At 38.2% G+C, this 27,613-nt stretch overlaps 1 protein-coding gene across 1 annotated transcript in view; it reads right to left on the bottom strand.

The window, feature by feature from the left end:
- Positions 1-420: 420 nt before the first annotated feature.
- LOC149229636 (endonuclease/exonuclease/phosphatase family protein) overlaps positions 421-27,613 on the bottom strand; it is a 190,611-nt gene continuing 163,418 nt past the window's right edge. Inside the window, exons 4-5 of the mRNA XM_089378697.1 lie at positions 1,206-1,538; positions 421-1,056 (exon numbers count right to left, since the gene is read on the bottom strand). Coding sequence (XP_089234823.1) covers positions 802-1,056; positions 1,206-1,538 — 588 coding nt within the window. The 3' untranslated portion in view covers positions 421-801. The remainder of the gene's footprint in view (positions 1,057-1,205; positions 1,539-27,613) is intronic.

Here is a 27,613-nt window from a genome sequence, read left to right on the forward strand (position 1 = left end):
TATAATAGCGAGCAAAAGTCTCATGCATAGTTTTCCATTTCCTTAACGGTTAACTTGAAAGAATATTCCAGCATGAAGAATGCTAAAGATGTCAGATGTATCTTCACAAAAGAACTGTGTAATGATATGCTGCCTTGGAATTATCAAGGTCCGTTCTGTCTCTTACAACATAGATAGCCAGAAAGTATTTTCAAGTGTAAAAACATGCTGCCTTGGAATTGTAACGTTTCTTTTCCAGTCACAAACAAAATAACTGGCAATAGCCTTTACAGCTTTTTCCAGTAACTTGCCGTCTTTTTCCAGATAGTTATAGACTAACAAGTTTAAAGCATATTACAGCATGAAGAATACTCGAAATTGTACAAGATAAAATATTATGAAGCAAAACAACTTGCTCCTTGACTATGAACATGGTTATCAAAATGGGGAAAAAAAGCATTTTACAGCAGTCCTGTATATAATCTATGGCATCAGATGCTGGTGACACGAATTCCTCGGTCCATAAATTCGCATAAAATATAACAAAGTTATTTAAAAGGTAATAAGTGGCTTGATTTTTCAATTCTGCTCTTTACTTTGGCCGTATATTTCATCAACAATAAACACAACTGCCGTATATTGCAGAGAATTTTCACATATTTGTTCTCAACGACACTTATAGTTTAAGCATATGATAACTTATAACAGTCAAATGCTTCAAGTCTACTTCAAAATTCACGAGTATCTGAACCCCCACAATGTTCAAAGGCAGTCCTTATAATCAGAGGTACAGTTTTGGGACAATTTTTCCTTGGGTAACAGTCAATTTTTTGGTCTAAGCTTTAAAAGCAAACCAAAGTGATCACTTGGCAACACAGGAAGAGTCAAAATTTGAGACCGTCCTCTGGTTTTCTTCTCCTTGTTATGGGAGAGACCAGGAATGGGATTTGTCCCTATCATATCAATACTCTCGACCTCAAAATCTTGAAAATGGCAAAATATTCTATCCAAGCGTTTTTGCAAGAGACGATTTCCAGTTAGCATTTGATTAGATTTAGTATCATATGTCCAGCCATCCTACCAAACACAAAACACAATACCACTAATAATTAAGAACCGGAACACTTACAGACAACTTAATAGTTCAAAGCATAGTAGAGACATTGAAGGAAACTAAACAAGATACAAACGCCTATACAGTAAAAATAGCAGATGAATTACACTACCTGACCAGGTCTCAGCTTCACCCAAGCATCATACCATCCATCAGGAAGAGGAGGAGCACCGTCCAGTTTATCATCCCAATTCATATCTCCTCCAAAAACAACATTTGGTAGATTATTCAACAGATTCAAAGATTCCTTTGCCTGAAAGACACGCTCTGCACTGTACATTTGATCCCATTTTGGAGGGGCGGGACAAGGACTTTCTAAGTGAGTGGTAGCAACCACTAGTTGTTTGCCCATGCCTGTGTCTACATTTGCAGTGCATAGTTCTCTTCCCATGACTGAATTTCCATAGGGTTTGCGACTAAAGCTTTCAATAGGTAATCTGCTTAACTGTCATTGTCAATTATACAAAAATGGCATGAGCTTCATCGGATGAAGACATTCCCCTACAAAGAGCTAAAGCAAATGCCCTAAATTCTTAGCAGAACCAAATGAATGAAATAGCTTATTTCATGAACTGCAAAGTATACTGAGTCCACATATAATATGAATCATTGAATAAGATGAGCATAAGCTTCATATTTGAGTCAGTATACTAAAATCAGATGTAGACATCCTTCATACAAAGAGATAAAGAAAACACCTTAAACTCTTATCCAGACAAAATGTACGAGATATCCTTCTTGTTTCATTAACTGTGAAATAGAAAACTCCAAATATAGCATTAATCATCGAACAAAGAACTAAAATAAATGAAATACATATTTATACAAATAATGGCACCAATATAATTTACCTTCCTACCTTCAGTTCAGAAGAAAATCAGACTTCAAGTAGTCAACCATACCAGTGTCTCAAACAAAACCACCTAAAATAATGACATCGGCGGCATGCAAATAATAACTCATTCTATAAGAAGTAGAACACAAGCATTGACTCTTAATCATGTCTGAAAATGAAGACCCATCAATGAATATTCTTCGAAACGAAAACTGTAGAAATCTTGCATGGTTAATCTCAAATGGATCAAGACTCTTTGATCAACTTCTGCATTACGGCGGCCAAAGATACCATTTCCAGCAACCCCTTGTTCCCTTGCACCAGATAATCTCCATAACCTTTCTCATAAATATCCTCCAAAACACACACAAACCATCTCCCTCTCACTTGCCCAGCTGTTAACATGTGTCTCTTAACATTTTTCAGTTTCACCAAATGCACCTTGTATATCTGTAGCATAAAGCTGTGACATTTTGGTTCAAGGTGGGTACATTGCTGAATGCCCCGGTCTAGTATTTTAGTCAAGGACCCACATCCATATGTAGTTGGTCTTGAGTATGACTGAAATAGGAATGGCACTAATCATTTATTCTTGCTGCTGTTCATTATCATTGAGAGGAACTTACCCCATTGTTTTCTGGGTGCTTATTCCTTAATATATTCCTTCTTTTCAAACATGCCCCCTCATATTGCTATTCATAATCCATGACCAGCATAGATAGGATATAATTTAAATACCTCTGTTCAATCATATATGCTTTTCCTTCGTTACAATCCTTGAGCAAAGGCATCCAGTTACATACCATTCCAAAATAGTCTCAAAGTTAAGTTGAATTATACCTCACACGACAAAGAATTTTAAGCAACAATCCCTGTTACCACAAAATCTAGCAGGCCTTGGAGACAGAAACCCTACTAGACGAGTTAGACAAAGTGCTAACAATGGTGTAGAGGCCCAATGTCACCTCAGCCAAAACCTCCTACTCTTTACCGATTTTCACTGATGGGAGGAGTCTTGGTAGCAGGGAGATCACTTAAAATAGATATGCTAGGTATAAGGCACAAAGTGATCAAGCTAGAGCTCATTCAAAAGAGAGGCTCAATAATGGTTCAAAGCTTCAAGGAAGCAAAACGCTCTCTAAGAAAAGCCCTAGAAATCAAGGTTCAAGACCTAGGGTTTTGAGGTTTTTCAATGGTGATAGGTATTCACAAGGTCAAGAACAAAGAGAAAGGGTTTCTTGCAAAGATAATCAGCTATTCCAAGGCTCATGAAACCCTCAAGAAAGTCCTCAAGTTGAGGAGAAGAAACTAGGGTTTCCCTCTTAGGGCAACACCTAGGGCAAGAGATTTTATGGATGAAATTTGAGTGGATGCCCACCAAAATGATAGGTCATGTAGCCAAGACCTACCTCTTGATTTTTAGGCTCTCAAACCACCAAAAAGCCTTCTCCCTAAAATTTCGATCCAAGCCCTAATTTTTCTCTCTAGCCTTAGAAGGATTGAATTTAGGAGAGAATTTTTTGGAGAAAATTTTGGGATGATCACCAAAGACTTGGATCAGTGTCCTGTCCTTTAGGCATATGGAGTCAAAGATGTGGTAGATAAGCCAAATTTGTTGCTAAGGTAACCAAAATTTGATGCCCTAGGTATCAAAATTCCAATGTTTACCTACTCAAAGATAAATGGAGTTTGATAGAGAGTTATAAGAATTCCTCCACTAGGAACATTCATTACATGTTATACAGTAAGTAACATATGCAGTTCTTAACTAGATAGCCTTTAACATTTATTTTCAATAAACTAAGGCACAATCCAACATAATCTAGATGCAACAATTCCATACATTAGACAAATTCAAAATGATAATCTTCAACAATAGGCACTTACAAGATAACATGTAGTATATCCATCCATTCACCAAAGAAATAGCTCCAAAGACAATCCAAAATAGCTTCCAAATGTCAAAATGTGTTCCAAGAATCTCTAATAGCCAAGAAGGAATAAATGTGAATTCTCTTATGAGCTCTGAATTCTCCAAGTGATGATGATGAGAGAATAGAATGATCTCTATCTAATTCATACATGTATAATGATCTCTAATTTAGCCTAAAAGCCCCTTCAAATTGTAAAATGATGGGCTAAACTAAGTGAGGTTACAAGCCAACCTCATACCAATGTAAAACATAAGAAGTAACCCCTAAAAGAGGTTGAAATGTTGATGGCATGCATGCATAGGCCCTTCTAGGGCATGCGTTAGGCTCCTCCAATGCCAAGTCGAGTGTAGAGGGCTCCAAAAATCCAAATCTAGGGGTTGACCCCTAAATCTCTATGCAAATCATCCTATGGACCCCAGTTTTGTGTTTCGGGCACAAAATGGGTTTCATGGGTCCCTTGGTGATAAAATAGGTTGGTTTTTCTCCAACATTAAGGGCTCAAAGACTGGTCTTAGCCCTCCCATGTCTCAAGGGGTAAGACAAACCTCATATGGGCCTCAGATCAGCTGTCAAGCCATGTATACACTATTAAGTTAATTGGGAGCATGTTGGTCCAAATGCATCATCTCATGAATAATGTGGGGCAAAGCGCAGACTATTGTGGTGTTGTAGGCGCCCATGAAATGGAATGATGCTCTGCAAGTGATAAGAGTCCCATGGCTCTCAACGCTTTACCTATAGGGTGTCATAATGCTCCTTTAGTGGAACTAGGCCCTAGTTAATTTGCCCAGCCCATGATGGAAACCACCTACCAATCACACATAATGTCCAGTGTTGCATCCTCACCATTAGGTGCAATTAATCATTAATGCATCTAAGTGAACCAAGCTTACTAATCAAAGGCAAATTAACACTTCATATGGGACTTCTCTTCCAAATTTGGGGCTTTGATCACGTAATAGTGTTACCTCCCTAGGTAGGGGTGGCTAATAGACGACCCTATTAGGTGTTCCCAACCCCCAAGGGGAAAGATAGATCCTTGGTACATCCTCAATCAATAGGTGACATGTGAATAATGATGGAACAGAATGGGGATGAAGGGGTCTCAAGGCCAAATATCATGGGAAAAGAGGTAGTAATTATGAAGAAATCCACATATTGGGTGTACAAATGTGAGGAGGGAGCAATCATGGTTACATGAGTTACCATAGCCTTTGTTTTTCCACCTTTATTTGCCTTTTGCTTTTTCTTGATTTTCCTTTATATTACTGCTTGAAGCTCTAGGAAATGAGAACATGTTGTGAATGATGTATAACAATTATCACCCCTTTTAAAAGTGGGGCAGTTCATCGCCCACCAAAAGTTGGGACGTGCATGGGTTCCTTTAATGATCTGATTGGGGCAACTAGTGGCCCTAGGAACCAAGGTGATGGCCATAATGATAAGGGGTAGAGCTCATGCTTGGCTTTTGCCCACATGCTATTATTAATGCCTCGACCATCTTTTGCATTTTATGATTTTCTTTTTTTTTTTGTTTCTTGCGTGTGGCCATGATATGCTTGGTTTTTGCCCACATGCTATTATTAATCTCTCGACCATCTTTTGCATTTTATCATTTTCTTTTTCTTTTGTTTCTTGCTTGTGGCCATGATATGCTTTTAACTTTCTTTTAGTTGCATCAACCTTCGAGGCAACGTTTCCAGGCCCAAACTAGATATGCAGACAAAGGGAGGGGGTGTGCTAGACTTTGTGGTCCCAATGGTCATGCAGACCCAAAGAAGGGAAATAGTGAATAGAGCTCATAATGTGCAGAGGGAAGTGATAAATATGAAATGAGAAAACAGGACCACACTACCAAAATCAGGGTTTCCCAAGTAGTGTCCATCCTAAATCCATATGCCAAAAGGGGAGATCCCACGGGACTAGGATTGAAGATTAACCCCCCATTTAAGGTGAGGGAACAAAACCACAGTGAAAGCCCTTCCTTTGTCCAAGTCATCCAATAATCCATGCCAAAATGTCCAAATGAAAAAAAAGCATATGCACCCGATTACACCATGAAAAACATACCTTTTGGGTTGGATTGCCCACCTTACATGTGCTCTTGACAAATGGGCGAGGAAACATACAATTGATGCAAGTGGCAAATATTAAGTGGCACATCACATCGGCTACAAGGTGGGTGTGAAGCGCTGTTGGTTGTCAGTTGGAAGAAGATGAATAGGAGAAAAGCTCTCCTAGGGGTTCCCACTTTTGGTGGGTAACATGTCCATGCATTTATCTTTTTCTTGCCATTTGTAGGTTAATTTGCTTTCACAATACTCTTGCAATCTCATTGTTTTAATTTATTATAATCTCATTAGTTAGCTTTACTTTCAATTGTCATTTACTTTGCAAAGCATTTCTTTCATAGCAATCTGGCAATTGTGGCACTAACAAATCTACCTCCAACACAAGTTGGTTGAAGTAGACAATAGGGACCCTCCATCCCCTATTGACTCCTCACTCTGAGATCAAGGCCCGTGCGAGGGTGAGGTCTAGGGAAATGGAGTTATCTTGAAACCTTCTTTAGAACTTAGGAGTAACTTAAAATTTACCAGGACAACTTCATCACCACTACAAAGTAGAATGGCATCTGGATTAATATTTTGAGTGTTATTTATCTAGAGCATCTATTTTCAAGTTGACGAGCATTCACTTCATTTTTAAGCTTTATTTAAGTTATTATACTTGCTAAAGTTGTCATTTGATACTTTACTTTGATGCATATATCTTTTGTGGCACTTCATTTCAAGTCCTAATTTCCAAGCTTTCTTTTGCAAAAGTATATCTTTACTTGGAATATTTTAGCAAGTATTTACATCAAGGCACTAGTCTTATCTCGTCATATTTATCTTGGGGATACATCATGCATGTGCTCACTGAGTTTGCAAATGTAATCAAACTACATATTTTAAGGGTGTTTTGATCATCTTGTATTAACTCCTAGAAAAATGACTTGCTAACTTTGAGCTAGCTAAACCTTAGATGTATTTTAGGGTCCACCCCCCTTGGCTTCACTAGGAGTAGGCTTAGATGGAGGAATTGAGAATTGAGTGACAACCTCAACTCGAAACTTGCCCCCAAGGGTACACCAAGTGGAGTTCAGGATCTGCTCCACAATAATCCTAGGTGTGCTTAAGGCAGCAACAAGGTCCAAGGTGAATCTTCAGTTTATCTCCATGGATGGGCAAGATGTTGATACTATGACCAAGGCCTTGGTAAAAAGGAAGTTTGTCTTCTACACAAAGAAGCTAGAAGTGGTGCAAAATACCTTCCCCACTAAGAATGGGTGTTGACGTTTAGTAGTGGAAAGTGTTGAGAAAACTAGGGCATCATGAATTAGGTGATTTCTCTTGATTAGTAGCTGTTTGTGATTGACTTTTACTTCAATAGTTTAGGAGCTTCTAGTTGCTTAAGTTATTGGTGTGCTTCTTCATCAAACATTTACCAATGCATAAACATAAATAGACAAGAGACACAGAATGTAGGCTATCATCTACGGCCAAAACCTCTCACTTCTTTGAGAGGAAAACCCGCACAAATTCTTCTTATAGATATTCCAATTGACGAATACCAAGACCAAGACCCTTGACCTAGTTGCCACTCCAAGACCAAGACACAAGTTCTCTTGATTATCTCATGCTCTTTTCCTCTTCTCAACTCATCTTCCTTTTCGATCTTCTTAGCACTGAAACATTGCCACCACTGAGATCTAATCATCATCACCGAGATCATCTTGCCTTGACCAATCTGTGATCTTCTACTGTGACACTGAGACTTTCCCTCCGAACTGTTGTTCATGTGGTTAGCCCTTAAACTTCTTCGCTATTTCTTCATCACCTATCTGAACTTCCTTATGTATTTAGTCACTACAACTATGATCCGAATTCCTTGACCTTCAGAGATATGAACTTCTGGGATCCAAGCTTTCGTGATCCGAATTTATCACTGCCACAATCCACCTGAAAATCTCAGAGATGTATCTGAACTTCACTGTCCTTTGTCACCCGAAATATTCGGGAGATATGAATTCTCTTCACTTTGTGACATCCAAACTTCTTCATTGTGGAGATCCGAACTGTATACTATGACTACCCATCCGAATTCAGAGCGAGATCCGAATTTCTGAATTGTGTTTATGCAAAGACTCTACATGCCTATTTATAGTGGTTGTCCTATAAATGAGCCAACATGTCTTTAGGAAGGGTTGTGTCTTCAAATAGGTGAGCTGACATGTGCCATTTACTTCATTTGGAGGTCGACTTGAAGAGGAGGATTGTGCTTGTCAATGGGGGGCTTCTAGGCACTTCTATAGACTCATATACATTGTCATATCCCCAAGAAGGGTTCTTCATACATGACATTGACTTTTTGACTTTAATGACAAATCCTAAGGCTCTCAATGAGAGCCATCTAAATAAAATCTCTTGCTCATGAAACCTATGAAGCAAACATTACTGTTAAGGAGAGGACCTTTAGGTACTCGACCCCAAGGGAGAGGAGAGGGGGCTCGACTGATAAGGACCCTCACCATATGAATAGTGAGTGACTCCGTCCCTCTCCTTGACAGTCGAGTGTGCTAACGCACCCTCACCCACAAAATAATTTTATTTTCTTCTTTACATCATTTAAAAAAGTCATGATTACATGTCATTATGAAGACCGAACCTAGTTATGCTTTTCAACAGAAAGGTGCTTCTACATAGGCTAGGTGTCAAGCATGCAAGATTCATCCAAAGTCTCACAAAGGAAACTTGCTTAATTTATTTAAGTTGTTTTCGTTCCGATTTTCCTAAGTCTAACTTAAGAAAAACACATTAATTAAGTTAATTAATTAATGTTGGCTATTGTGCTACGAAAATCTAAGGACATGTAATTAATTACATTAGTGACTTGGATTTAATCTCAACCATTGATCTCAAGTGAGGTGAGATCTAGTATCAATCGTCAATAACTTTGTAGATTAGGATTAGGGATTTGGCTCAATGAAGAATTATAAAAGACAACCAAAGAGGAGAAGAAGACAAATTCGAGAAGAGCATTTTCTCAAGTGAGAGATCTCAGCAAAAGGTGAACAAGGACTTTAATCTAGAGGTCAATTCTAATAGAGGAATGTTGAAAATTGGTAGCTCGGGGATGAATTTCCTTAAATAAAATCTCATTTATGACAATTTTGGAGTGACTTTCTAAAAAAAGGAAGTCATGTCTAGCATCCCAAGTATGACTTTAAAAAAAATAGTAAATCATCTTGCATCAATTGGTAATCAAGTATAGTTGATGGAAAATCACTTAACTTATCATTAATCAATCATAATAGTTCAATCTTGACTTAATCATCATCATCATTATTATTATTATCATCCTTTATGATACTCTGATATTATTATTAAAAGGAATTACCAATCAACTTAGCTTCATCACCTCAATCACTTCGCACCTCTCTCCTTGATGACTCTGATGGCTCTACGTAACTCTCTCTCTCTCTCTCTCTCTCTCTCTCTCTCTCTCTTAATGGTACATTGCACTCTCTTACGCACTCATTGAAGGCATGTCATAAAAGTTTGCTCTTACGCTCTCTTTAATGCATATGCTACACTCTCCTAAACTAAGGTATGCGTACCTCTCCTTAATGGCATATGTTACTCTTCCTCAAGGCATGCATATTGCTCCTCCTTTATGACAATAATTCGTTGCTCCTCCTATATATATATATATATCATCTCTTCTCTACACCTACTTGTGCATTGCGAAAGAAGAATTCAAACTTGAGAAAGAGTTGGAGAGACTTGAAGAAGATTGCGAGAAAGAGACTTGGAGAGTAAGATCAGAACTTGATGAGTCAAGGTTGATTGTGTTTCAATGTTGATTCAGTTGAAGGGAAGGTTGATTCAGTGTTTGCATCTATTGCTGCTACCAGTGATCTTCATGTACAACTCATTTAGATTTGGGTGAACTTACTCATTCTCTTGATCTCTCATTGTACTTTGTATCTCTGCTGAACAATTGATATCTAAAAGAAGAAGAATCTGGTTGGGTTTTCTCCTTATGGGTTTTGCCCTGGTCATTGGACCTAAATTCTCTGTGTCTCATTTTGCTCTTAGTTGTCTTCTATTGTGCATTTGGTTTATGTTCTATCCACAATTGCTTAACTAATATTGTAGTAGAAATAAGTTTTGGAATAAGTGATTGTTACAACATAGAACATCAAAATTTCATCAATGGAGATACTTCAGCAGCAAGAGAACATTGTCATCAAGACCAAACAACAAGTTTAGCAAATCAGCAAGGAGGAGTCGCACATGTCAGGCCGTATTTAGCTATACATTTCAAACATGCTCTATGGGGAGGCTTTGTACAGCTAGTACAAGTTCCCAAGTGCACAAAAATCATGATCAGCCACACGATTGAGCGCAAGTTGCGGGCTGAAGCAAAAGACAAGTCATTGGGGTGTTTCACGGGAGATTTAAAGGGTTGTACAACTAGTATAGGTGCCCAAAAAATCTTTGTAATTGTTGTAGCTTCTACTTTTAGGTAGGGTCATTTTGCCAATTAGGGAGCACTCACTATTCTAAGTAATAAAAGTTCAGTTCAGTTGAAGGGCTAACTTCTATATGAGAATTATTTCTTGTGTTTGCTTCCACTAAAAATTTCAGAGTTAAAATTCCAATGTGTTTTTATTTAGTAAGTGCAGATTTAAATTTTTGGGTTATAAATTTACTTGGAATAATAAGCCAAATCTGGAAATAGAAGTTTAACAATTACAATATAGATCCTCAACAATTTCTCATCTTTCTTTGCAATTAAGTGCATAATTAGTAATAACATTATAATTTATGACATTACATCGCCCAATTTACTGACTAGTTTTCACTAAGGGCTTTGAAAAATTAGCATCATCCTTGTAAAGGTCTAAGTTGTCAAGCTCCTTCAACTTATTAATTGTAATCTCCTCTTCAAATTGACTACCCAAGGATGTAGTAGCCTATTTAACCCATAGGTTATAGCCATTTCAAAAGGGGGAACTATTATTTAATGTTACTTGGGTAACATTAGTTAATAAAAAATTAAATTGGGGCAAATGAAGGGAAACTTGCAAGTCACTCAAATTTGAATTTGGGAGGGAAAAGCCCCAGAGAGAAATTATAAATGGAAGAGAGGAAAGTCATTATGATCATCATGGATTGTTATTCTTCTTGAATTTGGGTTGAGGCTCTTAGAGGGTTTTAAGACCCCGATTCTCTGATTGGTTTCGAAGGTGAAAGATTCCACCCTAGCAAATCCTCCTATCTTTCTTGCTAGAGGACAAAAGTCTGGCTAGAGGATAATCTTTTCAATGCAAGCGAGGGCTAGAATCTTAAATTCTGAAGCAACGAGGGCTAGAATCAATCCTTCAGAGGTAGCGAGCAATCTTTTTGAGGCAAGCGAGGGTTGGAATCTTAGTTTCTAAGGAAGCAAGGGCTAGAATGAATCCTTTTGAGGCAATGAATAATATTTTTGAGGCAAGCGGGGGTTCGAACCTAGTTTCTAAGGCAACAAGGGCTGGAAAAAGAGCACTGGTTGGTTGTTTGTGGTAGCAGAGGGTAGCAAGTTTCCTAAACTTTCATTCTAGCCTACAATGAGTTGGCATAGGGTCAGTTTCAAGGCAGCAAGTGGCCAAGAGGACCCTGCTCAGGGATCAGAGGTTGCGGTTGGCTGAAAGCAAGGAGGTAAGGGAGAAATTAGGGTGCTTGTTGCCTAGGGATTGAGACAGCAAGGGAAAAGTAACAGTGTGGGGTAATAGCATGGTCTCCTAGCAATGTTGTGAACATCGGCATCGAGATAAATCAGCAAGGGTCCGGAAACCCAAAAAATCATAAAAATCGGGAAAATATCGATAAATATTGGCAAACATCAACAAAATCAAGATACCATCAAAATATCGGTAAAAATTGATGAACATCGGCTAGGCCAAAAAATCGTTATTTCGACAAAAAATCGGGATGTTATCAAGATGTTCGCAACACTGTCTGTTGGTATGTTTTATGGCAACAAGGGGATAACTAGAGTTTGTAAGCCTATAAACCAAGGCTGTGGGGGAGCGCCTTATTGGAAATACTGAGAGGGGGGTGAATCAGTATTCCTTAGCAATTAGCACTTTCAAATATTTTCAGAGCATTAGTTAATCTTCAATTATTATTAATGTTTATGCAGTAATAACAGTAAATAAAAGAACATAGTAGGCACAGTATTTTTAGGTGGAAAACCCCCTCCGGGTCAAAAACCACCAAACGCTTTTCTAATAAATTCTTTAATCTTCAGCCCCAACTCAAATGAAAGCAACAACTTCCTAGAATTCTAGAAAAGCATTATTCTCCAGCTCCAACTGGAAGGACACCCTAACGCCCTGGTTTCTTCAGTAATCAACTGAATGGATGCCCCAACACCTTAACAAACCATAACTCGCCCTAGCACCACCCTACCAACCTGAAGTGTTCACAGGCCCCAACTTGTAGGCGACTTCATACACATGTCTAGCACCTCCCTACCACCCTATAATGACTAAAATATGACAAGACTATGGATTCCCAAACCAAGGACAACAATCCACGATACTGTAAGATGTACAATAATTTTCGTGTACTTGACCTGCAACTCAACCATAACATCATCCCAACAATCTCTCCTATACCTCCCAACATTGCCTCTTCGACTCTAAGCAAAATGACTCTTCTACAATCTTTACAATGATGACTCTTTTACAACTTTACAATGATGACTCTTTTACAAATGACTCTTGGCCTTGATACTTCTACACAATATGCAGATGGTTGTCATGTTTTCAAAGCATGTCCCACTGCAATGCTTCCTTTGATTTGGTACTTCAGCTCTTGAATGCTTGCTTGATGTTGTGCTTGAATCTATGCAAAATTTGCCCGGCGAAACATGCAGGGCCCTTGTACAAGGGTTTCTTGACGACTCCAAGTCGTTTGGGAAAATCACAGATTAGATCTTTCCTCGGGGCTTTGACAAGGTGTATCGACCTATACATCATCTTAATGCGAAGGAGCCTCCTTGCTCATCGACTTACCATATCCCAGATGATGTCTATCTGCTGGAGCAATCGACGAATACGGGATTCCTCAATAATTGAATCCCACCTCTAGTTGTTACAGTGAATCACAGTGGTATGTGTTCAAACAGCTCACTGAAGAGCTTCCCCAACCAGGCAGCTTCATACGAGATCATACTCGTAGATATGTATCCGGTCTCGGTGGTGCTTATGGCAACCAACTTTTGCTTCCTACTCATCCATTATATCGAAGCAGAATCCAAAGATAAATAGCACTAAAAGTGCTCCAGTGATCCTCCACACTACCTACCTAATCAGCATTCGAATAATCATGCAATTTCATATTTCCAGCAGTGTATCTCAATCCATGAGGGATTGTGAACTGAAGACATCTCAAAAGATTCTTGGCACCAATCTAGTGAGGCTCAACCAAATATGAGCTCACAATGCTAACTGCAAAACATATGTTCGGACGAAGGTTCACCAAGAACATCAACGCGAATGAGTTTTTGAAACTCAGAGGCATTTCCCAAATCTGGTCCGACATCAGTACCATATAACTTCTGAAAGTTAAGATCCTCGAGGTAGCAACAGGCTTGCAGTCCATCATACCAAATCTTCTCAGAATCTTCACCACATATTTTCCTTGAGATAGGAAAATTTCCCTTGGCTTCTGCCACACTTCAAGTCCTTGGTTCTTCATTTCAAATTCAAAAGCCAACTCCCTTTTACATTTGTGAATGAGAGGGTATGCACCTGTTAGAAAGAGGTCATCCACGTACAACACCAATCTAAGAGGTTTGTCATCTTCAACCTTAAAGTAAAGGTTAGGATCGACTTCACTCCTAGTGAATCCCAGCTTCATCAAGTAGCTATCAATCCTCTCATACCATGCTCGGGGTGCTTGCTTCAGCCCATAGAGAGCCTTCTTCAACCTGCATACATGTTTTCAATAATAAATCTCAAATCCTTCAAGTTTCTCCACATAGACCTATTTTTTTTTTTTTACTTCTCCGGTTTTCCATTTGTTCCATGCAGCAGCAGATGCATTTTGTGGAGGCTCAACAATATTGCCTCTCACATTGTCCAACACTCCTTGTTCTTCTAGGATAGCCTTGCCAATCTTCTCTTCGGTGATTGCTCTTGCTCTTGCTCCGGCTTTGTCTTCACCTCACCTCTGATACCATGTTAAGTTATAGTATGTTCTATGCTTATAACAGTTTACTTCTTTTTCTTATTATATTCCACAAATTAGCAATCACATGTACATAAAGTAAAGTGCAGATAGAACATTAAACGATCGACAAAAAACAAGCCAAGACAAGAGACACAATATGTGGTGGCTAGCCAGGGACAAACCCCACAATGTGTGGGGAAACCCTTTGATCAAATCTTCTTTTATCTTCAATAATTCAGCAAAGAGAAATAGTACAATAAATCTGATTTATATCAGCAGTAGCAAACCCTAGATCAGCATCAACATTAGCGGCTTCATCATCAAACTAGGGCAGATGATATCTCACAAACCGACCGTCGGATCGACTTGATTCCACCACCAAAAGTTGCGGCTTCCAGAGGAGGTTCAGATGAACCTATAGTGCAGTTCAGATGAGGAGATCTTCTAGTCCACACAAGTCAAACTTCACTTCTGCAGTTGCAGCTTCAGTTTCAGCAGTTTCCTTCAAACTAGGGCAGTCAATATCTTGCAAACCGTTCGTCGAATTGACTTGATTCCACCACCAAAAGTTGCGGCTTTTAGAGGAGGTTCAAATGAACCTACAGCGCTGTTCAGATGACAAGATCTTCTGGTCCACGCAGGTCAAACTTTACTTCTGCAGTTGCAGCTTCAGTTTCAGCAGCTTCCAACTTCACATGTGTGAGAGAGAGACCCTTTTCTGCACAGTAGAGAGAGAGAGAGATGTGATGAGATGAGCGAGTGCAAATGAGGAAAAGTCCTCTTGTATTTATATACAACGTTGGTGTTTGAATAGACGCGACTGTTGGGCTTCTGAGCCTACATGAAGTTTTGCCCCACATGAAGTTTTGCCCTAGTTGCCAATTTTAACATGATGCCCAAAGCTGCCAAGTCAAAATTGCTAGGATCAAAGTGTTGTTGTTGCTAGGTCGAAGGTGTTGGAAAATGTAACTATGTTTGGTCTTCATTAATGTACTTGAGTCATCATGTAATATACTTGTCAAAAGAATAAAGAAAAGATTTATTATTATTATTATTGTGACTTATTAAAGCATGGATTTCATGCTTGGGTCACCTTGTCTTAGGTCAAAGTCCCCATTGAGGACTTCTAGGATTTATTCTGAGTCAATAGAGTTATTGTACTTTTGAAGAGACCCTTCTTGTGCTTTTGAATCATGTAAAAAGGTTAAGTATTGAGTCAAATATGATTTATGTATCCTCCACACCATGTCGACCTAAAAGAAGATCAAGTTGGCCTAAGGACCCTATTCGACCTCACATGGAGCCTATAAATACAAGCTCATTGAATTCATTCAGAGCATCATTCTCTCACACAAGTTCAATATCTCTTGCAGCTGGGAAAAAGTGCAAAGTTCTCTTGTAGTTGGGAAAAGGTGTGAAGTCTGTTGCCGGGAAGTCGAAGTGAATGCGAGTTTGAGGAAGTCTAAGGAGAAAGGAAAAATCAAAATTTTGGTGCCTCTCTCGTTTCGTGCTCTTGGCTGGGAGATTGAAGTCTTCCAAGTTTGTCTGTTACTGGAAGCCGCCAATTGTCAGAAGTTGTTGCCTAGTCGAAGTTGCTAGAAAGAGGTCGAAATTCTAGGAGGCTAACTTGGTGTGGAGGAAAGGTCTTGTCTTGGTCTAGGGTGAAGAGTACCAAAGAATTCTATTGAAAGGAAGAATTTATTGAATGAGATTTCCCCTCGAGAGGGATTTTGCCCTGGCATAGTGCCTACATCTGGTGTCTATTGTTTTTATGTGTTGCTGTTTTGGTAATTGCTTGATGAACTAAAGGAAAGAAGATATAAAGAATTGTAATAATAAGAAACATCACAAGTAATTATCAAGAATAAGAAAATATTTCTGCTTTTCTGATTTTCTAGCACGGTGTCAGAGCTTTTGTGAAGAAGGAAGTAAAAGACAGTCTCAAGCACTTGATCAAAGAACCATTCAAAAGAACTATCTTAGGGAAGGGCTCTACTATATTCAAGGAAGATCTCTAACACAATCAAGGGAGAGAACAAACTTGAAGAAGCTTCAAACTACAGGTCCTGGAAGACGAGGATTGACCTAATCCTTGAAAAGAACAAGGTACTGGACTTGGTCAAAGGAAAAGTAAAGAAGCCCACAGAGGATTCTAGTAATGCTGACAAAGTGAAATACAAGGAATTAGAATTGGTGCCCATGACTCTGATGGTAGAAGGAATAAAGGACAACCTTGTCTCATTCATAGCTAACATCTACCATGCTCAGAAAATGTATGAAGCCTTGTCGAAGTTATTTACTATTAAGAACATTGGTCAAGTAGCAAGTTTGAAGAATGAGCTAAGGACCACAAAGATGACTAAAGAAGACATTGTGGCAACCTTCTTTGTGAAGATAGCTAGAATCAGGGATGATCTCTTGGCCATTGATGAAATTGTTCCAGGCAAAGAACTTGTGATCATTACTCTATTAGAATTTTCATCCTCTTGGGGTGCATTTGCTTTAGGTATTAACAGTTGAAAGGAAGCTCCCACTTTTGAAGAACTATGGACTGCCTGCAGTCAGGAAGAATTAATGATCTCATTAGTTGCCAATCCTGAAGGAGTATCAAATGCCTACATTACTCAACATAAAGGAAAGAAATCGAAAGGACCAAGGAAGAAAGTTGACATGTCCAAGATAGAATGCTATCAATGCCATAAGAAGGATCACTACAAGAATGATCATCTCGACAATCCAAAGAATAAGAAGAGAGATAAAGATCATGCTAACTTTGTTGAGGAAGGAGACTCGAAGAAAGCCAAGCCCAAGGAATCTAACATTAGGGACTTGCACTACTAAGTCCTTTGCTTATAGCTTTAGATATCTTGTTTTATAGGTTTTTAACATATTTTGGAAAAGACATTTTTATTGTTTTTATAAGTTTGTACGTATCCCTCAAGCTATGGAGGAAGCCCTCAACAACTCCTGAAGATAAGTATCTCATTTTCTTTCAGTTTTTGGTTTCATGTATTTATTTAGTTTTGATTATATTAAATACTAATCACCATTCTCCCCCTATTGTCTTAATTAGAAAAAGGATTTGCAAAGAAGTATGAAGGAGGACCTCCCAAGACAAGGTTGGTCAAGGAACAAAGGTATGCTTTAAATACATTAATTTCTTTATATTGAAAGGATTATTCATTTGACAGTGTATTACTAACAATGTTATGTCTAGCTATATTGAATCTTAATGATTCTTGTTCTGGGTGATTCATCACTTGATAAATATACCCACCACACTCATATTCTTAATTGATTTTGTAGAACCCTAGACAGGTTCTCGAAAACCCTAACCGAAGGGTATGCTAATGTGAATGTTTGAAACCCTAAAACTGCTTAGGGATATTGTGAAATATTTAAAGTTTTATTGATGATTTCATGTTTGGAATTTTGGTATGCTCAAGAAAGCCTAGCTTGTTAGCGTTGAATGATAAGGTCTGAAATCTCGAACCTTTGAAGTTTTGGTAATTTTGGGTTTGCTATGTTTCTACGTTGAAGCCCTAACTCATCAGGGTTTGGTGGAATGTGTGAGCAAGACACTTACAATGTCTTAGAAATGATTTCCTTGGTATGGATGTGTTTGTTTGATCAAACCCTAGTCTAATCAAGTTTGAATATCTAACTCTTATTTGATATTTTTGTGAAGTTGGGTTTAACTAAGACATGATATGAAATGTCTTTGCATGATGATGAAATCTAGGCATATACAAATGTGTCCTTTTGGTCAAATCCCTAGCTTGGTCTAGGTCAAATGTATTAATGTTGTCAAACATATGATATGCTTATGAATGAATTCCTAAATATGTGTGTTGACCTAATCATTGATGGTCATAAGTCTTAGGATGTAATGGAAGTCCTTGTCTAAGATTCTAGGATGATGATATTTGGAAATCTAGGGTTTGTAGCTAAATCCTACTACTAGTTACATTGTCTAATATGTGATATAACAATCTGAGATTTGTTTATTTAATGATTGTTGAAATTGTGAAAAATGGAATTCTAGGGTTTTGGAGTTAAACCTTAAGACAAAGTAAAAATTTCTGATGTATGATGACAATATGATAATTTGAGATTTGTGTAAGATTGTTGAAATTTGAGTTTTGATTGGGATTGATGGTTGATCGGAAATCTAGGGTTGCAACTAATCTTAGTGGAAGTTGGTTATGTTAATAACTAAGTTGTGATTGTTTTGATTGATTCCTTTGTATGAAATTTAGAATTTGTATGAAACTTTAGTAAGAAGTCTAACATATGAATTTTGAAAGGTTGTTGGATGTTTTATAGTTGTTTGAATCGTTTCTAACTTTCTAGGGTTTGTCATATGTTGAAGTAAGGTATGTCATACCTTTGGAAGAGACATTAAAACCCTAGATGGAATGAAAGTTGTTGTGAAGTAGTCTAGGGTTTATGACAAAGTCACTAGCAAGATGTTGAAGAGTATATGTCTCTTGTTTGTAATTAAGTCTGGGTATCTGATATATATAATATTGTAATGCTTTCGTGATTCTGATGTGGCTAAATTCATGCTTCTATAGATTTGGTTGTACTTGCTATCTAAGTTGTGCAAGTACACAATCTTCAACTTGGTCAAGATGCTCAATGTATTTCCCTAAGATTAAGAGGGAGTCTAGATGAAGAGATGCTTCCTGGTTGAGTGGGAGGGCATAGCTTGGTTTTGATTAATGAATTTCGGAGGATATGTTGTTGCATGAGAAGTAGGAAAGAAAAGTATATAATTGAGGAGCCTTCTGTCAAAGATTCGGTTGATAGTCCTACTAGGTTGAGGAGCAACATCTAGAATGACCCCGAAGGATTATATTTGATTATGTACATGTAAAAGTATATTATTGATTGGGGTTGTGTTTGTACATGTGAATCTCTTGAAGGTTTTCATAGCATGTTGGTTACCAATCAATTTGATTGGGACAGATTGGTCATCCTTGATCTGTTGGATCAAGGGGTGTTGAGGCTTTGTGAGTGAAGCATTGCCTGGGAAGACATCTGGCTGGCAATTTGTGTTGATGTCTAGGTCATGAAGTTGGAAAGGTGGTGTTGGTTATTGAGCTATGTTTTGGATACACACCTGGATTTTTGGGCTGATGGTTAGCTAGTAAGCCTGATGGTACCTAGAGAGGTTGAAAGCTTCAGTCCATCTTATTCCCACATGGATAGATTGCTCTGGTCAAGAATCTAGTCCGTGGCATTACGGTGCCTAAATTGTTGAGAGACCACATGGATAGATTGCCCTAGTCAAGAATCTAGTCTATGGCATTGCAGTGTCTAAATTGTTGAAAGATCACTTGGATATATTTCCCTGGTCAAGAATCTAATCCATGGCATTGTAGTTCTTCATGGTTCATATAGTTTGAGATCTTCCACTGTATTTGTACATTATGAATACCTCCCTAGTTAAGAGGGAGTGTTGGAAAATGTAACTATGTTCGGTCTTCATTAATGTACTTGAGTTATCATTGTAATGTACTTGTCAAAAGAATAAAGAAAAGATTTATTATTATTATTATTATTATTATTATTATTATTATTATTATTGTGACTTATTAAAGCATGGGTTTCATGCTTGGGTCACCTTATCTTAAGTCAAATGTCCTCATTGAGGACTTCTAGGATTTATTCTAAGTCAATAGAGCTATCATACTTTTAAAGAGACCATTCTTGGGCTTTTGAATCATGTAAAAAGGTTAAGTATTGAGTCAAATATGATTTATGTATCCTCCACACCATGTCGGTCTAAGGACCTTATTCAACCTCACATGGAGCCTATCAATACAAGCTCATCGAATTCATTTGGAGCATCATTCTCTCTCACAAGTTCGATATCTCTTGTAGCTGGGAAAAAGTGTGAAGTTCTCTTGTAGATGGGAAAAGGTGAGAAGTTTGTTGTCGGGATACCGAAGTGAATGCAAGTTCGAGGAAGTCTAAGGAGAAAGGAAAAATCAAAATTTTGGTGCTTCTTCTCTCTTTTGTTCGTGCTCTGGATTGGGAGATCGAAGTCTTCCAAGTTTTTCTATTGCCAGAAGCTGCCAGTTACCAAAAGTTGCTGCCTAGTTGAAGTTGTTGGAAAGAGGTCGAAATTCTAGGAGGTTGACTTGGTGTGGTGGAAAGGTCTTGTCTTGGTCTAGGGTGAAGAGTCTCAAAGAATACTATTGAAAGGAAGAATTTCTTGACTGGGTTTTCTCCTCGAGGAGGGTTTTTCCCTGGCATAGTGCCTACATCTGGTGTTTATTGTTTTATGTGTTGCTACTTCGGTAATTGCTTGATGAACTAAAGGAAAGAAGATATAAAGAATTGTAATAATAAGAAACATCACAACTAATTATCAAGAATAAGAAAATCTTTCTGCCTTTCTGATTTTCTAACAAAAGGTTGGATAGAAGGAAGAGAGGTTGGCTTGGTGTGTAGGAGGTCTTTGTCTAGGTTGAAGAGTCTCAAGGAAAACTCTTTAAGGAAGAGATTTTTGACTTGGTTTTCCTCTAGATAAGGGTTTTTCCCTGGCAGAGTGCCTACATCTTGTGTCTTGTGTTTTTGTGAACTTCATGTACACATAATTTGGTAATTGCTTGATGAAAGATAATATAACAAATAAGTAAAAGAAGCCAACATAATTCACAAGTAATTATCAAGAACGAGAAATCTAACCCTAATCCTACTAGCATTGATTTCTCAATAGGTACAAGGATAACAATGATAAGGGATGTCCACATATTGGATATATAGACGTAAGGAGTGATCAATTGTGGATACATGAGTTACCCCAACCTTTGTTTTTGACCCTTCCTTATTTGCCTTTTGATTTTTCTTGATTTTCTTTGTATTACTGCTCGAATCTCTGGGAAATGAGAGCATGTTGTGAATGATGTATAACAGTTACCCACTTAAAGGTAGGGCAATTCATCACCCACCAAGGGTTGGGACATGCATGAGTTCCTTTATGATGTGATGGCGCACTCAGTAGCCCTAGGAACCAGGTTGATGGCCATAATGATAACGGGTAGATTTCATGCTTGGCTTTTGCCCACGTGATTTAATAAATGTCTCGGCCATCTTTTGCATTTGATGATCTTTTTCTTTCATTTCTTTCTTGTGGCAATGATATACTTTTAACTTTCTTTTAGTGGCATCAACCTCCGAGCCCGACCCAAGTATGTAGACAGGGAAGGGGGTTGTTCCAATGCTTTGTGGACCTCATTGTTATGTGGACCCAGAGATGGAAAAATGTAAAATAGGGCTCATAATGTGCAGAGGGAAGTGAAACATGTGGAACGGGAAAATGGGACCAAGCTACCAAAATTGAGGTTTCCCAAGTAGTGCCCTTCCTAAATCCATAGGCCAATAGGGGAGATCCCACGAAACTAGGATTGAAGATTAACCCCCCATTTAAGGTGAGGGAACAAAACCACGGTCAGAGATCTTCCTTCTTCTAAGTCACCCAATAATCCATGCCCAAATGAAAAACAAGCATAAGCACTCGATTGCACAATGAAAAACATACCTTTTGGGTCGGATTGCCCACCTTCTAACATATGCTCTCGACAAATGGGCGAGTTAACATACAATTGATTCAGGGAGAGGAGATAAATTGGCACATCACATCAACTGCAAGGGAGTTGTCAAGGGTCAATGGTTGTCGGCTAAAGAAGATAAATAGAAGCAAAGCTTCTCTTAAGGGCACCCACTTTTGGTGGGCAATATCTGTTGAAGAATCTAGGGCAGTTAGCATTAGTAAGATTCTTCTAGACTTTATAACAATTTGTGAAGTGTTTTTTAAATTTATCTTAGCTTGATCTTCTTCTTATTATTAGTGTGTGTGTTTACTTCATCAAACTTCTATCAAAACAAAGAGACAAGAACTCAAGAAGTTGGCATTCTGCTAAGGCCAAAACCTCTCCCTCTTGGAGAGGAAAACCCGCACATAATTCTTCTTATAGAGATTCCAATTGACGAACACCAAGACCTTGACACTTGACCCTCTCTGCCACTCCAAGACCAAGACACCATTCTTCTTCCTTGTCACTGCTGATATCATCATTATTGTTGCACTATTGAGATCTTTATTGTTGCAACATCATTGTTGCACTTTCACCAAGGTCTTCACCATACCACTGAGATCTCCATGAAGTCTTCTCCTGGATTCACTGAGATCATGATTGTCTTATCATAGCTCTGCCTTCACCGAAATCATAGTTGCACTCTTACATAACATGTCTTCACCAATGCACCAAAATTTGCATCTTATCTTCACTAGGATTATAATCGAGATCTTCATCTGCATTAGGATCATGATTGATGTCATGATTATAGTGATGATTGTGTCTTAACTTCACCGAGATCCTTATGAAGGTCGAAACCATTACTATGACCCTGTGACTAGGCTGAGACAGCAAATAGATATACGAGGAATTCATTGTAACTATCACTGAGACTGCACCTTACTATCCTGCACCTATCTGAGATTTTGTCCTGTACCCAACCGAGATTCCATCCTGCACCTATCCGAGAATTTCATAGCCTTATCCGAGATTTCTTCTTGTCTTTTGCAGATACCCAGCTGGGTATATATAGTGGTTATGTCTCTAGTTTGAGCCGACTTATCCAAGTGAACCGACATGTCATCCTTTAGTCATTAATATATTTTTGCAGGCTGACATGATGTCTTTTCATCGCTTTGTTTGCAAGCTTCTTCTTTGAAGGATGGTGCTTGTCTTGGAGGGCTGCTTGACACTAGGTTGACTCATGTTTATTACATAGATGCTCAAGAAGAGCTCTTCAATATGATTTTGACTCTTTGACTTTCCTAGACCTATAGAATGAGCAAGAAACTCATTCATATAATTTATAAAAATAATAATTATTTTTCTTGACAAGTACAAAGATCAAAATTACATTGACAAATATCGAACCTAGTTACCCTTTTCTTCAACACTCCCTCTTAACTAGGGAGGTATTTACAATGGTACTTGGTTATTCTCAATTTGAAGAATTTCTCATAAGAAGAATCAGATTGGTAATCCCATCTATATAGCATCATATCAATCAGCATTGTCATAGTGCAAGGCCTTAACTAACAGCTCCATCTCTCCATGAGACCATGAGCTACAATGTTGGTGAGACCAATGATTTATAGACACCTTCATCATTGTCTCTCAAGGTACACACCCACCCAGGTGTTCACTGAGTATGACCTTGTAGGACTATTCTTATCTTAGGTTCCCAACCCTCAAAGAATATCAGTCCTCTTGCCTACTCTTAGCTTGGATGCCCTACACATCCTCAAAGAGTATTGGATGCCAGATGATTACCCAATCCTCCCATTCTTTCTTCCCAAGTGAAGACAAGAATGTTGTCTATCATGTGTCTATATTTCCATTCATGGCCATCATCTAGACTTACGATTGTTAGTCTTGAAATAGTGCATGACACATGAAATGGAAAAACACAATTGTCATTCCTTTATAATCAGGGGTGATCTAATTCAAACTCCCTCTTGATCAGGGACTTGTCAGAGCTCCCTCTTAGCTAGGGACTCTTTTATGCATCAGCGGCTTCTTCTTCGTGGGTTCTTCAACTGCTTGATCAACTTCTCTTCTTGATGTCATGAAATTTAGTTGAGCTTCTTCCTTGTAGGGCAACAACCATCAATCACTTTCCTCCTTAGTTCATAATGTCATTCCTTTCTTCATGGAAAGTGGCCTTTTTCATATCTGGAACCTTCATTGTATGACTACTTCTTTCTCATCATGCTTCTTCCATCCAACACATGAATGCTAGTTGTACTTGCATTTACAATTCTTATTCGAGTAGCCCTGCATTATCCAGATATTATTCAAGAAATCAAAACATCATATTAAATCAAATCATACCTTACAAGATGGCTCTTTATCATGACATCTTGTAGGGATCAACATCCTGCACACGTATTGACACATCTCCCAAAGATATCCATTGTCAACGGTCTTCATTTTTTTTCATACTTTTATCTAAGTCTTCATATCTTTCCGGAGGATTTCCTAGTCTAATCTCCTTGGCCTTTTGCATGTTGATTGCCTTCATCATGGTTGCATATCTCATGATCTCTTCCTTCCTCGCACATTCCATTTCTCGAAGCTTTTGATCAAAGTTTCTTAGACAAGTATCTCATACTTCATATGAGGACATATTATGTGGATTTCATCTAGTGTGACTTATGCCTTCCTGCATTCTTTCAGAGGAGAATATCCTTTTTCTCTTGATCATGCTTCTCAAGATAGAAGTAACGATCCATTCTAACCTGCAACCATATGACATGACATTATAATATTAATTACAAGCATACATACCTCATTTTACCTTTAGGTCATCTACACTTCTTCCAACAGCTTCCTTGATTGAAGAGATCTTCAATCCCTTCATCACTTCATGTCATCACACCATTATCTCATGAATTCCATAAGTTGGAGTTCCTGATGAAACACTTGCTTCCTCTCTAGATTAGTGAACCCTCCGATGAGGATTCCATCCGAGAACCTTGAGGATCTTGCATATCCCCATCTGGCAGATGTTTCTTGATGTGTGATCAGCCTTGTCCTGGATGACATCTTTCTTTTCTTTAATGTTCAATGAGATTCCCAAGAGCTATATCCTTCATATTTGACTGTTGTGGATTTTGTCCTTTTTGTCCTTCATGATTCCCATGGTGATGTCACAAGCTCTTGCTTCTAATGCTTTCATGATGCCATGATGCATCCTATTATCATTTTCATGTTTTATAACACAAGATATAGGAGCTTATGACATGATCCTTTTGTGAGGGATACTATCTTACTCATAGGAGAGATTTGATACTCCCTCTTTCCTTGGCCCTTATCTTTAGCTTCCTCCATCTTTCAGTGATATGAGCTTCCAAAATCTTTCTATAGCATTGAATCTTAACTATACTTATTGAGGACCAACCTTGCCTTTCCTTTCTGCACATGGTTGAATTCTTTTATCCTATAATACTATAGACTGCAACTTGTCTTTCTCTATCTAGTATAGAGAGCACAAATTGTCGGGTGAGGTAACGTTCTTTGTTCATCAATATTTGTTACCTTGCTCATTAATGATGACTACCTTCATCTTTCTTCATGAAGTTATTCCTTCATTCTTTGATACCTTTACTATTGTATAGGTCTAAGTGACCTTCTTTACTTTAATTTCCGAGAGTATATCTAGCATTTCATATATCTTTGTTTATGTCTCCTCTTCTGCTATTTAGGTATGTGAGGACTTTTGAGTGATATCATATGAATCTTATGAATCTCTTGATGGATTCAAACAATGCTTGACCTTCATAGCCCTTGATGGATTCAAACACTGCTTGAACTTCATAGACCTTTTCATAGATATCAAGGATTTCTCTTTTCTACGAGGATTATGACAATCCTCCTTATGCTATGCATGGACTTTCAATTATCTAACTGATTTATAAATCCCCTTGCAATCATGAAATCATTTAACCAAATCTGATTATAAAATTGAAAGATACTTACTTGGTGTGTGAAGAGGAGATCTTCACCTTAATGCTTCTTTTGCTTGAGCTTCCCATCATTAGTATCCTTTCATCATGACTTCCTTGGAGGCCTTCTAGCACCATGACATCAGTGGTCTTGACATCACTAAGATTGCTTCACGACCTTCCCAATTCATTTTAAGGTACTTTTGAATTCAACTATGTTCTGATTCGAGCACCATGCTATTGGGATCATAATCATAGATAGAATTCGAGACTGTGACAAGTATATTGATATGGCACTGCACAGTGATGTCTATGTGTGTTGTGTAGAGAGGCAATGTATTGAGAGCCCAAACTTGTCAATGACTAACATAACTAAATTGTGGGTGGCACTATATAGATAGACTGTCTCATCACCGAAACTGCCTTGATGTAATAACTATACTGAGACAGTGATGTAATCATGGATTGTGAGAGGTATTCCTTAGATTACTTCTGCAATATATATATACTTGGGACTGTCTTTTATGGCATGGAGAAAGTTCAGTGATCAAGAAGTGAGGATCACTGATATACTCCATCAACCTGAGCATGAGTTGAGTGCATGACTGTAATTACTGAAGTTGATACTCCATGATTGTTGTAGACCTGCTTGTTGTATACTTGCTCCTTTAATCCTTTCAACCTGCTTCGATGTCCTTGAAGACGGATCCTTGTATCTCTTTTGTTGCCCTTCATTTGATTTCAACACCTTAGCTCTGGTACCATGTTGAAGAATCTAGGGCAGTTAGCATTAGTAAGATTCTTCTAGACTTGATAACAATTTGCGAAGTGCTTTTTCAATTTATCTTAGCTTGATCTTCTTCTTATTATTAGTGTGTGTGTTTACTTCATCAAACTGTTATCAAAACAAAGAGACAAGAAGTTGGCATTCTGCCAAGGCCAAAACCTCTCCCTCTTAGAGAGGAAAACCCACACGTAATTCTTCTTATAGAGATTCCAATTGACGAACACCAAGACCTTAACACTTGACCCTCTCTACCACTCCAAGACCAAGACACCATTCTTCTTCCTTGTCACTGTTGATATCATCATTATTGCTGCACTTTTGAGATCTTTATTATTGCAACATCATTGTTGTACTTTCACCAAGGTCTTCACCACACCACTGAGATCTCCATGAGGTCTGCTCCTGGATTCACTGAGATCATGACTGTCTTATTATAGCTCTGCCTTCACCGAAATCATAGTTGCACTCTTACATAACATGTCTTCCACAATGCACCGAAATCTGCATCTTATCTTCACTAGGATTATAACTGAGAACTTCATCTGTATTAGGATCATGATTGATGTCATGATTATAGTGATGTCTGTGTCTATACTTCACCAAGATCCTTATGAAGGTCGAAACCATTATTGTGACCCTATGACTAGGCTGATACAACAAAGAGATATGTGAGGACTTCATTGTAACTGTCACCGAGACTACACCTTACTATCCTGCACCTATCTGAGATTTTGTCCGGTACCCATCTGAGATTCCATCCTTCACCTATCCGAGAATTTCAGAGCCTTATCCGAGATTTCTTCTTGTCTTTTGCAGATACCCCAGTTGGTTATATATAGTGGTTATGTCTCTATTTTGAGCCTACTTATCCAGGTGAACCGAAATGTCATCCTTTAATTATTAATATATTTTTGCAGGCCGACATGATGTCTTTTCATCGCTTTGTTTGCAAGCTTCTTCTTTGAATGATGGTGCTTGTCTTGGAGGGTTGCTTGACACTAAGTTGACTCATGTTTATTACATAGATGCTCAAGAAGAGCTCTTCAATATGATTTTGACTCTTTGACTTTCCTAGACCTATAGAATAAGCAAGAAACTCATTCATATAATTTATAAAAATAATAATTCTTTTTCTTGACAAGTACAAAGATCAAAATTACATT

This window comes from Pinus tabuliformis, chromosome J (assembly GCF_031772625.1).
Source record: "Pinus tabuliformis cultivar Carrire ecotype Pingquan chromosome J, CPIR1, whole genome shotgun sequence".
Classification (NCBI taxonomy): Eukaryota; Viridiplantae; Streptophyta; class Pinopsida; order Pinales; family Pinaceae; genus Pinus; species Pinus tabuliformis.